Below are 17,829 nucleotides of genomic sequence, written 5' to 3'. Positions count from 1 at the left end.
AAAAATGCACTTTTATCTCAGTTAGCAGTGCATACTTCAACCTCCATTTAAGATTCAGCGTGTTTGTTGTTTTCTTGATTTTAAATTTTGTTTCCAGTAAAAATTCAACGGTTACAGTGGGTGCACACCGGAAGCAGAGTAAAGTCATTGTTCAGAGACAAACTGATAAGCTCTTTCAGTAAAATAGTTACGTCGTCCAATACTATTCTTAGAATTTGCGACGAATGACAAGAGTTTCCCATGATATGGGATAAAAAGGAAACTTTTTGTAGCTGTTCAGATTGAGGAGTTATGAGTAAACATTATAAGACGCCAAACTGATCGCCAAAATTTGCTCAAACTATCATCATATCTCGTCAGTAAGTCCAAACACATAAATGCGACAAAAAGTAAATGAGCAGTTCTACCTGGTACATAATATCGTCACCGAACCAGCAGTACATGAATATTTCGTACACGACCACCACAAGGTACCCGTCTAGTTTCACCAGGGCAGCGAAGTGTTGTTTGCTCTGCACAGTCAGAAATTTACAATACATAATCATAGTAAGAACAAAATAAAGTTAGAAAGGTTGCTGTTGTGTTTGCACCTCTACATGATCGCTATGTAAATGATACAGTATCTACACCTACAAGAAAATGAGAGCACTTACGGTTGTAATTACGAATAACGTCACACAGATGATAATAGTGGCTCCCATGAATTGGGAAAGAATAACAATATTTGCTAAGCCCTCCAAGTCGCCTACTAACCTGCAAAAGAATTAAAACAAAAGGTTAAGTAAAGAAGGTACAGTATACAAACACACATGTAAGTATAACAATCATTTGCCTAAACAATAGGATAACACCACTTACTCTACGGTAAGATAAAATTATCGCCCCACAAAGGTAGTTTATCTTTAAAGCAATTTCGTGTATTTTGTAACAGTTTATTACACTATACTCCGGTAATCGGTAATCGCTGTATAACTTTTAATTACAGTACCAGCATGCATTTATTTTTCAGAGATGTAATCAGTTCTGTATTTATGAAAGCCTGTGCAACCATGTGAAACACATTACTTAAATCGTTCCCGCATTAATAAGAGTAATAAATATAAATACCAACAGTGCTAACAGAATAGTGTTTTTCAGATTATAAATCCTCGAGAATACTTTGCTAATCAATCAGGGTATGAAGGAAAACCCCTTGTCTAATTTCATAAACTTGAAAAAGGCTACAGCGTGACGTAGGAACGGCGTAAATTGTGATTTAAGATTGACAAAACGTAAGATCCGTTGGGTCGAGAACGGAAACGGTAACAGATACTTTCGTTTCAAAAGAACCATCTTGGAATTCGTCTCGAATAATCTAGAAGAACCACGTAATTTTCGTGGCTGGATAACGATTATCACTATGCTCTTCTCAGATTCCACCCCAGTCATTTAAACACCGGTAATATCTATCTGGGAGATGAGGAAAAATTGGGGCTATGCTTCCGGCTATGAAGTTTCTTCGGATGGTTCTATTGGTAGACCACTGTCTTACGAAGACTAAAGTCCGTGGTCATATTATGATCCAGAAGAGAGGTTCCTCTAATGAAACATTCGGTACACAATTTTAATCTGCCAGAAATTTTCATATCAGCGCACACTCCGCTGCAGAGTGTGAATCTCATTCTGAAAGCCGTCAGTTACTTGTCGGAATTAATCCAGTCACAATCTACAGCTTTACCCTGTACGCCTCCCTCTTGACTTAACATATGTCTCATCCTCCTGTTCCTTCTTCTTGTCAGCGTTTACACGTATGTTTGTACCTTCGCCGAATCTGCGGTGAACCTCGAGATTTTTTGTCTTATCAGTCCATCTAGTTTTCCGCATCCTGCTATCACCACACCTCAAAATCTTGTATTCTCTTCTTCTCAGCGTCCTCCACAGCCCACGATTCACTTCCATAAAATTCTTTGGCCCACACTAACACTGATCGAAAATTCTTCTTCGGCTATGTTTGAAACTAGTAGACTTGTTTTGACCGTCTTTTACTGTGCTAGTCTGCTTTCTATGACGTCTTTACTTCGTCCGCCGAACGCATTTTGCTTCCAACGTAACCGCATTTCATAACTTCGTTTACTTTGTGGTTTCCAAATATGATGTTAATTTTATTATTAATTTCATTTTTGTTACTCCTCATCACTGTTTTTTTTTTTTTTTTTTTTTTTTTTTTTTTTTTTTTTTTGCTTTACCATCAGTCCACGTTCTGCATTGGAATGTCCATTTCGTTCTTGAAATACGGTTTCGTAGGACAGAGCGTATCAGGTTGTAGAAAGGGGCCAAGATCAGTTACTGTTACTTACACAAGAACACACAACTTTATTCCTCCAAAACACAATGCACAGTTTTCTCTTTAAAATAACAAGGATCAATTCACGGCTGAGGGCCCAAATGACTTTTCAATAATAAAGTTTAAATAATTACTTTTAAAACACAATGATTCAGACAAACGGCTGTAGGCCTTAAGTAAAATAAAATATCTTCTCGTCTAAAGGCCCAAATAATATTTCAGATCAGCAGAGGAAAATTCTTTAAAAGGCGAGCATTTAAAAATTTCGGCTAAAGGCCATATTAAGGAAAATTTAAATTAATTCCTCGGCTGAAAGGCCAACAATATTTCAGCCTAATAAAGGGGAACCTTAAAGACAAGCATTTACACAGTATAACAGAAAACCATCTTAAGAAGACTGGAAATATCTTGATGGATGAAGGCCCAAACAATTATTTAAAAAATTAAAGACAAACCTTAAGATAAGCATTGACACAGAACGGCTGAAGGCCATTTTAAGAATTCAAGATAATGAAAGAGAAACTTTACGGACAGGGATTTACATATTACGGCTGAACGCCACAAATTTTAAAACAAACGCGGTTGAAGGCTTAAATACAAAGCAAACAAAAATTTTAAATTAAATACGGCTGAAGGCCTAATCTTAAGATACTTCACATTAGATTTGGCTGAAAGCCATATACTAAACATAGAACAGACAAAATTAATATGTGGTACCTGCGACCAAAGAAAATGCCAGTTACAAACAACAAACAGTGGTGCTCAAAAGTGCCCCAGTGGTCGGCCTGGGGAAGAAACTCTAACAACAGTTCATTTGAGACCGGCAGCCAAGCGTAACACTAAATAATCTGGTGGAAACACGACCTAGTGATGCCTGAAGAATCAACCAACTTATCAATTCCGTCTGTCGCAAGCGACCAACTGCCTACTCCAGTACGCAGACAGCATTCATCTGCTCAGTGGAAATCACAGAAGCTATACACAGTTCCACGTAAACACACTTCCACAAGGACTCGAACTATCGTAAAAGCAATCACTGTGGAACAACGAGGACGGTCCATTCGACACACAGAGAGTTTCCACAAGCGGTCGGCGACCAAATACACGTCGTCCGATGAGACGACCAACCGAACGACCAGCCCAGGTCGTTCCCACTGAAGTTACGTGTGTCGGCAACGGTCGGGCGAGTCTTGGCTGTCCGAAGCTGACTGCAGCTCCAACCAGCCTCAACTCGATGTCCGTTCGGAACTCGGAGACACGGCGACCCGGGCCCACTGGCTCGAACCCACCCATGCAGAGGTAACTCCTCCCCATCGGCGACGACATCTCTGCACGAGGAAGGAACCGATACACGTCCTGCAAGATGACCAACTGACGAGGCCGAGAAACGGTCAAAAGACCAAATACACGTCGCCAGATGAGACGACCAACCGAACGACAAACCAGCTGTCGTTCCCGTTCCAAACTCCTTCCTTCGGACAGACGATGTGTGTCGCCAGGGGTCGGCGAGCACTGGCTGTACGCACCTCCCTGGCGCTCCGTCCCCGACTGAAGTCCCGACACACAACGACCCGGAAATACTAGCGGTCGTTCCAGACACAGTGCGACAGTGCACGCATCGATAAGCGCTGCTGCTGCCACACACGGGCAAGCAAAGTAGCAACCTAGTGACGTCAGTAAATCGAATTAAAAGAAAAACGAAGCGACAGAACCATAAAAACAATAAATGGCATGACTGAGAGCCACGCACGGTTCAGTTCGGTATGTCCTGTAGTACTTTTTTCGCTTTCACTGTGTGTAGCAGTGCTTTGTCAGTGTTTTTTTTTATATTCTGGCACCCTGAATTTTAATCCCATTCTCCAAACGTTTTTTTTATTTCTATTACAGCTTTTAGAATTAGAGATTAAACAATGGGGGAAAATGCTGGCTCCTGGTCCTATACCCTTTTGCTTCCAAGCACTTCGTTCTTTGTCTTCCGTTATTATTATTGTTATTATTATTACTATTACTGTTCCATGTTTGTCTTTATACATATTGTATATTACATATCTTTCCCTATAGTTTACACTTATATTTCTAAAAAATTTCGAATATCTTGCTCCATTTTTCACTGTCTAACGTTTTTTCTAGGTCGCAAAATCTTATCAAGGCATCTTGCTTTTTCTTCAGTCTTGCTTCCGTTATCAAGCGCAACGTAAAAATGCCTTTCTGGTGCCTATAGCTTTCCTAAAACGAAACTGATCGTCATCCAGAAGATCTTCACTTTCTTCATTCTTCTGTACATTATTCTTGACAGCAACTTTGATGAATGAGCTGCTGAGCTGGCCGTACTACAGCTTTCGCACGTATCCTAGTTGCTCTCTTCGGGATTGCATGGATGATATTTTTCCTAAAAGTCTCATGGTACATGTCTTCTTCAAACGAACTTCAATAGCCGTATGGTTGCCACCTCGCACACTCACTTCAGACGTATAGGAGGTATTGTATCTATATCTTCGGCATTATTTCATAGCAATACTTCACAACCTTTGTTAATCTCTTCATTTAATACCGAGTCGACAGTGTCTTCCATATATACTCCCATTTCTTTCTCAGACTGTTCCTCCCCACCCACCCCCGCACCTAAAAGGTCTTCAATGTACTGCTTCCAACTCTCCGTTCTCTTCTCTGCATTTAACAGTGGAATTCTTCAACACTTATTGTTAGTGTTGAATCCTTTACTTTTCATTTCACCAGAGGTGGCTTTGGCTTTCCTATAAGCTGAGTCTGTCCTTCCGTCGACTGTTTCTCTTTTCTTCACGTTTTTCATTCAGTCACGTCACCTTGGCTTATCTACACTTCCTGTTTATATCGTTCCTAAGTGCCGTTCATTGCTGCATTTTTGTGCTTTTCTGTCATCCAAAGTTTCTTCGAAGTTATTTTCCTTACACATACATTTGTCTCTCCAGGTTAGAGATAGCCACTCCCGTAAAGCTAAGCTGCGGTTGTAATTATCGCAGTATCTACAGAATTAGTGAACTCCAGTCGTACGTCATCATTCCTCTACTTTAGAATCCCAATTTCTCCCATATTGATTCTTCCCAAATTGTTTCCTATACGCCGGCCTTCTCATCACTATTAAATTGTAATTGGAGGCTCTATCTGGTCCAGGGCGCATCTTACAATGCAGTATCTGATTTCGGTACCTTTGTCTCACAATGATGTAGACCAGCTGGCAGCTTCCTGTAGCTCTAGGTGTTTCCCAAGCGACTTCCACCTCCTCCGCTTATTATGAACAGTGTATATCCCATTTCCACATGAGGCATACTGCTGAGCGCTAGTAGTCTCTCTCTTCTCTAATTTCAACTACCAAATCCCCGTACAGCTGCCTTCTGTTCCATCACCTACAACAGTGTTGCAATCAGTCATAATTAGTAGATATTCATCCCCCTTTATATAGTGAATTACACGTTCAGAATCCTCATCAACTTGCTCAGTCTCTTCATCTTGTGGTTGAGATATCGACATGTAAACTTCAGTTATTGTTGTTGATGTTGCTTACCTTTCGATTATGATGATATTAATCCCATCCGTGAATGGTTCAAAGTAATTCACTCTCTACGCTACCATCGCGTTCATAACGGGTCCTGCACCAGTTGTAGCTGCTTTTGACATTACTCAATATTTTCTGGCCATAAATCGTTACCGTTTTTCTATGTCACTTCACTGACCTCCTCAGTCTCTAGATTGGAACTCTGCATTGGTCTTTCCAGGTTTCCACGCTTCCCCACCACATTCAAACATCTGACATTCGACACTTGGACTCGTACAATATTATCCTTTCATTGGTTATTGAACCTTCTTCTCACGCCTCCCCTCGCACCCCACCTCCCCCCTTCCCCACCCAACTCCTCCCACTGTGGGGGAAGGGACTAATTCAAAATCTTTAGGCATTGGCGAGATGAGGATGACACTTTTACAATTACAGGACATACGTAGTGAGTAGACACATTAAGTGATTTTAATGCAGTAGTTTCCATTGCCGTCTGCATCCTCATGCCATTGATAATTGCTGATTCTTCCACCTTTCCACTCCGAAGGTAAGAGGATGGCCTTCGTCTCTTTCAGCGTGTCCGAGTTAACTTGTAAGTAGGCTGTTTATGTTTTCTTATTGGCAACGTTACGTAGCGCTCTATATGAAAATCACTGGCTGTGCTGTGTGCAGCCTGTGGCTAGTTTGCATTGTTATCTGCCATTGTAGTGTTGGGCAGCGGCAGCTGGATGTGAACAGCGCATAGCGTTGCGCAGTTGGAGGTGAGCCACCAGCAGTGGTAGATGTGGGGAGAGAGATTCCGGAGTTTTGTAATTTGTCATGAACTGCTATATATATTATGACTATTAAGGTAAATACATTGTTTGTTCTCTATTAATATCTTTCATTTGCTAACTATCCCTATCAGTAGTTAGTGCCTTCCGTAGTTTGAACCTTTTATTTAGCTGGCAGTAGTGGCGCTCGCTGTATTGCAGTAGTTCGAGTAATGAAGATTTTTGTGAGGGAAGTGATTTCTGAAAGGTATAGTTTAATGTTAGTCAGGGCCATTCTTTTGCAGGGATCTTTGATAGTCAGATTGCGTTGCGCTAAAAACATTGTGTGTCAGTTTAACCACAGTCGTGTACAATTGTTCAAAGGGGACGTTTCAAACTGATAATGCCGTTGCCAGAACAAGGGTGTCATCTTACGCCAGAAGTTCTCAGCCTCTGTTGTACACAGTTGATACTCAAATTTAAGCAAAAGCTGAAGTCGAACCTGGGAACAAGAATGTTTTGCTTACAGATCAAAGACGCTACCCCTAGACCGCGACAGGAACTGAAACTACTACACTCATCCAAATTAATTACTACCAGCGCTCTTTAGAGTGAGAGGTATTTGGCTGGGCCATGTTTGTGTCAGTGCACACACTTCCAGGCGCGTCTCACTGATTGGCTGCACAACAGAGGGGTCTAAAATCTTTTATGAGTGCATTGAACTTGAAAACATCATCACTGAAACGGATGAGAAAATAAAAGAAAACGACGTGGGATATACGACATTGCGAGAATTATCTGCAACTGGCACAGAAACCAGACTTCCGTTATAATGCACGGGGCATGGGAGAAAAGCAGCAGTTGCGAAGGGTGTGAGATGAAGAATTCAGGAAGAAGTAATATAAACCTTAAGTTTTCTATCAGAAAGGGCAAAGTGCTTCAAAGAGCGGTTGGCAGAAATAGACAGTCTTAAAAAGAGGTATAAGAGGTAAATCACCAAATGTAGACCAAAGGTAGGGGAATGTAGACAAAATAAATGAGGCGATCCTGAGGAAACTGAATTAAGAAATGAGAAAGATGTACTAACAGAGGAGTTTTTGTATCTTGTCAGCACAATAACTCAGTGTGGTCGAGTTAGACGTGATATGCTTACTGTCAAAAGCAAGCAACACACATTGACAAACATTTCAGACAAGAAGAGCAAAGAAGCTTTTGAAATAGCGTATTACACGCGAATAGTGAGGATTAGAGTGATAGTTCGAGTAACTAGTGAGGCCATACTCAACTGAATTGGGGAAAGAGAAATTTGTTGCACAACCTGACTATCATAAGGCAACTATTGACAGAACATATCCTGTGGCATCTAATAATAGACCATTTGGATATGGAGGAAAGAAAATTAGTGCACTGGATGGAGAGCTTGGGGACCTCAGCAGACTAGTTACGTAGTGAAGGCCACAAAAATAGCATTTTGGAAAAATTTTGTTTAATTCACTACTCTCCACGCGGCGCTATTTGTATTATCAGTTTTCCATTCTGGTGTCTAGTCGCCGTCTGGAAACCAGGCTATTGTCTGCTGCTAATGCGTCACCTAACTTCGTCGCTGACAAACCAATGTTGTCTGTCAGATAGTAGCTGGTCACCCGTCACAGTCCGTTACTTTCAGGTGGTTGGTTTCGCTTTGTTCCATGAATTTGTTCTGCTTTGCAACACGCTGCCTGAGAAAAAAAAAAAAGGGAAGCATACAAAGGCCTTTAAGAAACGAAATGAAACTTCAAGGTTTTGGAGTAAATGTGACATTATTTCAACGGTGACAAAATCGAGTCAAAAGTAGAAATAACTTTGCAGGGCGAGCCAACTTACCAATATGGCACCCCATACGGCCTGGATATGTGAACTCCTTTGCGTTGTATCCTTTCATGAGGCGAGTTGGTTGGTTGGGTTGTTTGGGGAAGGAGACTACACAGCAAGGTCATCGGTCTCATCGGATTAGGGAAGGACGGGGAAGGAATTCGGCCGTGCCCTTTCAAAGGAACCATCCCGGCATTTGCCTGGAGCGATTTAGGGAAATCACAGAAAACCTTAATCAGGATGAGTGGACGCGGGATTGAACCGTCGTCCTCCCGAATGCCCGAGGCGAGGTGGCCCACAACTGTTGTTAAGTTGTCCTGCATATGCTGTATACTGGCAATGAATCGGAATTGCATGCGAGCCGGTCCGACATATGACCCCTCGGGGGCAGACCTGGGGATCTTGCTGCCAATGGGAGTACCTCATCTTCACGCTGTTAATTGATAGACACACGTGCTATGCGTGGAGGAGCATTGCTGTGTTGAAGAATAACAACAGAATTCCGTCGCATGAGGGATAAAGCTTGAGGATTCAGCATACCTGGGACGTGCCTTTATGCCGTCAGGGTTCCCTCAATCACTACCAACAATCATCTAAAGGCACACAAGACGGCCTCTTATTCCATGACGACAGAAGTAAAACTGCTTAGCCTCTCAAAATCGAGCCGCGATCACTCTTGCCAACGATGGCTATTTGGTGTAGTGCAGAATCGCAGCAGTTACTGAACACAATGCAGTGCCATCGATCGACAGTCCATGCACCTAGATCACAGCAATACTACAAACTCGGCCGCTCGTGTAGTGATGTTAACGGCAGCCTGTGGATAGGACGGTTATTCCCCAGTAAGGCTGTTGCTAGTCTCTGACCTAACGTACAGGAAGACACAGAATATAGCGCCGGCCGGTGTGGCCTTGCCGTTCTAGCGCTTCAGTTTGGAACCGCGTGAACGCTACGGTCGCAGGTTCGAATCCTGCCTCGGGCATGGATGTGTGTGATGTCCTTAGGTTAGTTAGGTTTAATTAGTTCTAAGTTCTGGGCGACTGATGACCTCAGCAGTTAAGTCGCATAGTGCTCAGAGCCATTTGAACAGAATATAGCAGAGAGTATTTTAGCTGTTTTTGGGCGGCAGGCACATATTTAACGATATGCTTCCCAAATAATACGTTGATCTTTCCTTGTAGTTGCTCAGGCATGGTCGACTGAATCCTTGACTAGAAGTATGCCCACGGTCTCGTTACCATGTGCAGAACACAATCGAGACACTGTAACATCCGAACGCCCTACGAGTCTGGATTTTATGCGATTCGACTAGCCGCCCTAGCGGAGATCCACAATGGCGCCACTTTCAAATTCTGTCACATCTGATAACAGCGTCTCACTCGAGTACACGACATCTCCGTATCCTTCGCAATCATCACTCAACATTCAACTGTATTCATGTCCCTTACGCTCCCTACCAGGCTGCTAACAACACTAAACGCGAACAATAGTAAAGCTTTATAGTGGCTCTTCTACCTCTCTCACAGAGTAACAGCTCTAATCATTTGCATACTAAGTGAGGGTGTGCGTATGAATGTAATTACATTGACATCACACAATATTTTCTGGGTGTTTTATTTTTTTTGTCGATCAGTGTACTTGTGAGGGATATAGAAGAGCAAAGTTGTACCATCGTCCTCTTAGAGTCCACCAGCCCCGAAAGACGGTAGTCAACAAACTAAATATGTAATATATAACAACTTAAAGACTTTCAACAAACCTTCTGATGATGAAGAAGCTAGGCAGAACATTAACTTTGTAGATGCACAAAAATTGGCGGCAGAATACTACACAGTCTGAGAAAGAACAGTTCATTGCGTTAGTTGTATCGCAACTTTTTCAGAGGCTGTTGTGCACGTGTGTGTCGTCTTCTATTCATCATGGAAGCGATATAAACAGGTACGCAGATTAACTGAAACGGACTATTTTAGTAAAGAAGTTGTCTTGAGAACTGTGTTTCAATACTACATTGAAGAAAATTATATTATGGACAATAAAGTCGGTGCTCACCGAAATGCAAGTGGTCAATAATTCTCCATGTACTACACGTATTACTTGTCGTTATATGAAAAGAAATGTATCATTCATTATATTCCATACATTTACGAAACGATAAACACAAGGTCGAAATTGTAATTTCGCGTTCGGTTTAGCTTTAGTAACAACAGTAAAGTAGTTTTGTTCAAAAATGGTTCAAATGGCTTTGAGCACTATGGGATTTAACTTCTGAGGTCATCAATCCCCTAGAACTTAGAACTACTTAAACCTAACTAGTCTAAGGACAACACACACATCCATGAACGAGGCAGGATTCGAACCTGCGACGTAGCGGTCGCGCGGTTCCAGACTGTAAGGCCTAGAACCGCTTGGCCACTCAGGCTGGCAGTAGTTTTGTATACATCTATACAGAATATGCATTCTTGTACATGTATCTAACGCATATAAATATTAATTTTATAATTTTTCAAAACACTTAATTCCTTACTATTATCAGATTTATTCTCACATTTATTTATTCAATATTAATTCCATTTGAAGTCGTTGACATTCAAAGATCATTCATGAGTAATTCATTCGTAACGGGAAAGAATATCTTTGACACATGCACTATATTTGTTCTCCTTGGCAAGCGGTTGTAAGAAGTTGCTGCTGTATGAATCTGGCGATAATTTGTTGTACTGTGTGTGTCACGTCGCATTTTGAGCCTGAGAGGTTTCTGAATGTTGAAATTGTAATGTCTCATAATAAGAAAATTAAATGTTTTATGTGAAACGTAAAGCCCTCCAATAATTAATTTCAACGCATACTTCTAACTGTTGAGCGAACAAAGAAGTCCAAATGAATCGAATGGAAAAAACAAGTAATGAAAATTAGTACATCTATTTTACCAAAATTATTATTTTACGAATAATTTGATTCCTAGTGGTATTTGTTCTCTGTTGCAAAACATACAACGCGAACAGATGCACGTGTATTTAATCTGTGACGTTTGTTATAAAATTAAGCAGCTCTTTCGAGGAAAGAGGTTTGACCAACTACAACACGAAATTGAGTACGAAGTCTCAGAAACGTCCTTTATTCGCCTCTTGAAGACATAAGTTGTACTAGTCAACAAAAATTAATTTTTTTCTGGAACTGGGATGAAATCTTTATGTTTTCGGGTGTGCTAATAACGAAAATATTACTGAAAATTCAAGATTAGCTGTCGTTTTGAAGCTATGATACCTTTGCGTTATTGCCCGTATAAGCTTATGTATGTATTTACCTCGTTTGTATCCTTCAGAAGAAGATCAGTAAGGCTTAACCGCTTTCGCTAGAGTTTGTAGTTTCCTGCTTATGATTCCCTGATTAGTGGCCAGCAGTAATCGGCTAACATCGACGCACTCCACTTTTCCTGGTATCTCATATCCATGTCCGAAATTTGATCTGTTGTAGCAGTGCAGAAGATTTGCCACTAGAGCCGTTACAGTTTTCTGCCCTCTTACTTCCTCGAATGTTTTTTGGCACTTAATAAACGCATCCCAAGCTAACTTTTCATCACCTGTCAGGAAGGTGCTGAAATGTTCATCTTTGTACAATTTGCTTATCTGGAAACTAACTAAAATCGCCTCTTTTACTTTCACTTCACAGAGGAGTGGAAATATCTCATATAAACAGAGAAATGCTTCCCCAATTTTGTCCATGGCCTTAACGATGTTTTTCATTAGGTCCAAGTTTATAAGAAGAGCAGGGAGAATTATCTTCTTGGAATCGACTTGTGCTTCGTGCATTACATTGTGAGATCCTTGTTCACGTAGTTGACGCTTAGACTCATCTTTCCTTTATAATGAAGTGCTTTGGCATGGCTATCCCAAAGTCACCAGAAGCAAAGGAATTAGATGTAGGCGTGTTGCAGTCCAAGTAATATGCCTATGACTTTCAGATCCCTGTTAATCTGCCATTTAAAGTTGTCATACTTTAATCGCAATAATAATTGTTTCATTCTGTCATATGTTTCTTTCATGTAAGGTGCAGACCCAGTCGGATTCGATGGTAGGACGTTGTCATTACGCAGTAGCACCAGTTTGAGACTTACTCTGGAGTAGTCAATAAAGAACCTCGACTCATTACTTTTCTGCTCTATGCCCACAGTTGCAATTAGTCCCCGCACATCGCTATAAAATACCAATTTCTTTTCACATTCGAAACAGTGGAAGAAATGGCATAAGGCTGTTATGGAATGCACTAACTAGGCATGAGTAACACGTCTTGCAGCACACAAAGAGAACACAACTCGTAACAGAATCCAACTAGGCGTAAATGTAACATGCTCCTCTCCTCCCTTTTGCTCCCCTTTCTCCTTATTGCTACGAGGCAGGGGTAAAATTAGTGACAAAATACATACAGATATTGTTGTTTCAAATTTCATCGGTCTGTCTTTCATCAGCGGGATTTCCAAACCTATATGTGAGGGTATCGACAATGAATGCTAACAAAACACGGATAAATGCACATCCCCCAACATGAAACGAGAGCTAATTCGAGATTTTTATTGTCGTTTTCGTTATCAGCGTGGTCGATATAGTTGCCAGGCATTTAATACATAAAAATTACATTTTAACCGTTGGCTGGTGTTATTGGTTGAGGCAGTGTGAGCTACGTCTTTGCAGACTATGCATTTATAGCATATCTGTACCGAGTACAAAAGCCCTGTCGTGTATCTAGATGAATTTGGCAAAATAACAGGAAGAAGTCCTTTTGACGTGACTCCAAGGGAAGTGTTTCAGGTGATGGGTGCAGTGATGAAGAGTCTTTGAAAGATGCAAATACATTGCCTGACAAAAAAAGTGAAGCACTAAGAAGACATTTCGGATGTTACCGTAGCTTGCCCCACGTACATACCATCGGTAGGTATGTGAATGATAGGGTTTCAATGTACTCTGCCACACAGAACGGCCTGACAGAGAGGATTGAAACCCTAATCATTTGCATACCAAGAATGCAATAGTGACGCTGCAGTCGGTCAACTGGTGTAATCGTGCAGTATCAAGATTCTTGGTGCATCGGATGTAACAGTAGCCTGATGTTGGACTGCTTGGAAACGTGATACCAAGCATGTAAAGGCTCCACTAGACCACGTCTGAGCACCTAAAGAGAGCATCGCCATTTTGTGCACCGACCACGCCTCTGCGCGTGGCTTCTGACGGTATATAATGGACTGGCAGCAACAGTCTACATCATCCCACGCAATCAGTCGGAGAGTAACTGCAGATGGACCAGGGAATTGCCGTCCCATTCATACGCTGCATTCCCATTCATATGCAACACGAAGAGCTTCGCTTGGAGCGGTGTGCCTGGGACGCATAGACTACCGATGGATGGTTTTGCATTATGTTCAGTGATGAATCACAGTTCTGCCATACCCAGTGTGACTTCGTCAGGGGGTACCGTGACGACAGGAGGAGAAGTGCCGTTCTTCCAATGATTTGGTGAGGCACAGCAGTGTTCCTCCTGGGATCATGACGTAGGAGTCATCGGATATAATTTCAGGTCGTGGGCAGTAGTGACTGATGGGACCTGACAGTACAACAGTGTGTCATACGGTCATCATGCATCCTCATGTGATACTGTTCATTATATTATCACGGTGCCACGAATTAATTGTGCTTCTATGAACAGTCTGTGTGATGCTGAGATATTTCTATGTCCTGGGAGATCCTCAGACCTGTCCTGTTTGAAAACGAGTCGGAACAGCCCGGACGTTAAATCCATCCAAAAGCTGTTATGCAACCTACTGGGACCAGGAGCCTTTCCTGATACGTGTAAGCACGTGGATAAATCACAGCAGCTGCACAGTCCAGTCCGTAACCAAAAAAGTGAGTTGAAATAAAAGTCACACTTCCAGTCACAGATTCATATTGCGTGTGTAATGACGATTTCAGTGACAGTAAGAACTGACCTATAAATGAATTAATTAAAAAATCAGTGAAAGTAATCGTTTGATTTATGGACGAAAACCAACTTTCTCCGCGCCCATCTGACACCACCTATGGTGTACCTGTGTAGGAGATTTTCGAACGTTGGCAAAAGAGCAATTTTCATTGCAATTTCATTGCAAAAGAGCAATGATCACCAACCAGTTTATTCAGAAAATTCATAGGACTGAAAAATTCTGTAGAAGCGGAGAGCCGTTATTTTCAAATTCGAGCTGTCGTCACGCCGAGGCGTGTAGCTCCACCCATCAAGTACGCAGAACTGGCAACCGTCACAGGGTTACCTTCCTGGCCGCCAGAAGGCCGAGCTGCATAGACTGACCTACACCTCCCTTCCTTCCTGCCCGAAAGCAGTGGCAACCTTTCCCATTGCCACACTGTGCGAAGTTGGCTACAAGGACCTTTTCTATCGGAGGAGGCACACTGTGCCAAACTGAGGTGTGACACTCTCCCAGACCAATTTCGTTGCAGCATTTGGTAGCATTCAGTTATATGTCAGTAGAAGTGCGGGAACTGCCAGAATGTAGTTATACCAGACGTAGAAGTATGAAACTGGAATTAAGTTGCAATAATTACAATTCTGTTGTTTGAAACTGATAAGCAATATTTTATTCAAAATAATCTGCGTTCTTATTTGTATATTTCTCCCATCTCTCCGGCAGGCTACGAATACCACGCCAGAAAAAAAGGTTCTTTTTTGAAGCAGTCCAATCAGCGAGCCATTTTCGTACATCGTCATAGGAATCGAAGCTTTGTTCCGCGAGAGCGTCCCCCAATGATGCAAACAGATGTTAATCGAACGAAACCAAGTCAGGAGAAGAAGCCACATGCCCTAGTATTTCCCAACTGAACGCCTCGATCGTTTCCCCGACCCGTTTTTCTGTGTGTGGCCATGGAGAAATATGACTTTATGTCGCCTTTTTCCATATTCCATTCGTTTTTCAAGTAATGCTCGATTTAAATCGATCATTTGCTGTTGTCAGCAATCAGTGTTAACTATTTAACCCGGTTTTAGCATCTCATAATAAAAGATACCTTTCTGATCCCACCAAACACAGAGCATTGTATTCTCCCAAAGCGATTTGGTCGTGCAGTGGATGTCGATGGTTTGCCTGGCTTCACCCACGATTTACGACCCTTAGAATTCTCAAAATATATTCATTTTTTGTCACCTGTCACTATTCGACAGAGAAACAGCTTTCTTTAGTATCTGACGAGCAACATTTCATAAGTGGTTTTTCGATTTGCTTGCTGTCTTTCATTCAGTTCATGCGGAACCCATTTTCACACATTCTGCACCTTTCCCATAGCTTTCAACCAAAGAGAAACGACTGTTGCGTCACATTCAGCTGTTCGGCGGGTTCCTCTTGTGTCTGAGTATTATGTTTAGCCAATAAGGCCTGCAATTCGTTGCCTTCGAACTTCTTCGATGGTTTCCCGCGCTCGTCGTTTCTCACGTCAAATCACCATGTTCGAATTATTTGAACCACTCGAAACCCTGTGTTTTCCCAAGAGCATTTTCGCCGAAAGCCCCGGCTAGCATTCTATGTAATCCTGCAACAGTTTTCTTCAAATGATAACAGAAAAACCAATGCAGTCCGCAAATAGTAGTTTGTAGGCACAGAACTCGACATATTTACGGGTTTGAAAGAGATGCAGATATATATGGAACTGGGGTTACTGTGTGTCGACATTCATCAGCAGCCGTTACAGGAAGCAGATGGCGCTGCAGACGCAGTCTCGCGGTCCCGACATGGAGGTAAGAATAGAGGGAGACGCCGTGACGTCACAGCTGTGAAGCTATGTGAAGCCGAGGGTAGCCATCTCAATCCGACCAAAACATTGCTGCTGTAAGCTTGTGTGCATAGGCTTGTCGCTCGCTTTTGGAAGGATTTTGCGCTGTTATGGTGACTTGTGTGGTGTTCGGATGTACGAATCGTTCTGATTGTGATGCGAAATCGAAGGGGATAACATTTCATGTGTAAGTTGTCTCGTTAAGTGTGATTTTACTTTTTCATTGTGAATGACCGTGTGCTACATCGGTACTTGTACTATAGCGTGTTTTTCTCCTGTATGATTTTAGATTTCCTAAAAATGAAAGTCGGAAAGCTCTGTGGGAGAATGCCGTGAGGAGGAAGAATTGGCGTGCGTCTAAATGGAGCACTATATGTTTCCGAGAAGAGGACATAGACCGAACTTCCCTTTCAACAGTAAGGCTCCGAGAAAATGCTGTACCATCCGTTTTCCCTACACACCCAAAACATTTGCAAAAGGTATGTTAATTCAAAGAATTAAATTCTTAGTTTTCAGGTTCACGTTTCAGTATAATACGTACGTATCGTCGATAATCGAAGTGTTGAGTAACTCACATTGTCTTCATCATGTACCAAATTAAAAGCTAACACTACATTAACTGGCGTAAAGTATAGGCCTAAACATAACACTGTGTAGATTTGCCATCTATGTACCGTATTTCAGTAAATATAGGTGGTAATGAACAGTGTTTCCCAGTAGTGTCACGTAACTGAAATGTCCCAGAACGTATTACAAACAAGATGTATTTATGGGGCTTTGGAGGGAGGGTATAGCAAACTTAGTTTTCAGTTTCTATTATTTAGTTTGTGATACACGTTTATTACTGAATTAACAAAATTGTGTCGTTTACATTGAAGGCTAGCTATTCGTAATATTACATTAAAAACTATTTTTAATCAGAAGAAATGCGGAATTTCGCCTTTACGAGATTTTATTTTAAACAAAAACTTTGAAACAACCAATCTGATGACGTTACATGCGTATATGGTGTAATTAGCGACTGTAATACACGCAGCGCTATAGCACACGGGCAATGTTTTGGTCAGAGTGTCATGGCAGTGAGCCACGCCCCCATGGCTTCAAAACGTAGTACGGCTGGGATCCGTAGCGCCATCTCCCCTTATTCTTACCTCCATGGTCCCTACACCGACGGCTAGCACCATCTGTAGGGAAACACTGGTTCCATACTTCTACATCTGGTACATTCAATGGCTTTAGTCAAGATGTTTCGCTGTAAAATGCTCGTGCGAACTTCGGCCTTGACTAAGATGCAAACACGCTATTTGGACGACAAACAAACAGAATTTTGAATCTATCGAAGTTAAGGCGGTAAGCTTTGTCGCGTTGCCACTGTCCATGTGTTCGCATTACGTGATTCCTGATGACTACTTTCCGTGGTGATTCTCAGTTCCCAAAATTTACCTCAGCTTTTCTGATTATCACTCTCTCTAGGGACAGGAAAATGCATCGTTGTTACTGTTTCAATCCCCGGCCACGCGGGATTAGCCGAGCGGTCTTAGGCGCTGCAGTCATGGGCTGTGCGGC

General features: G+C 41.9%; 1 protein-coding gene across 1 annotated transcript in view; it reads right to left on the bottom strand.

Annotated features, from left to right (window-relative positions):
• Positions 1-17,829, bottom strand: part of LOC126094966 (odorant receptor Or2-like) — a 210,509-nt gene that overhangs the window by 29,053 nt on the left and 163,627 nt on the right. Inside the window, exons 4-5 of the mRNA XM_049909620.1 lie at positions 654-753; positions 408-512 (exon numbers count right to left, since the gene is read on the bottom strand). Coding sequence (XP_049765577.1) covers positions 408-512; positions 654-753 — 205 coding nt within the window. The remainder of the gene's footprint in view (positions 1-407; positions 513-653; positions 754-17,829) is intronic.

Source organism: Schistocerca cancellata, chromosome 8, assembly GCF_023864275.1.
Source record: "Schistocerca cancellata isolate TAMUIC-IGC-003103 chromosome 8, iqSchCanc2.1, whole genome shotgun sequence".
Classification (NCBI taxonomy): Eukaryota; Metazoa; Arthropoda; class Insecta; order Orthoptera; family Acrididae; genus Schistocerca; species Schistocerca cancellata.
This window is presented reverse-complemented; position numbering and strand designations above follow the sequence as displayed.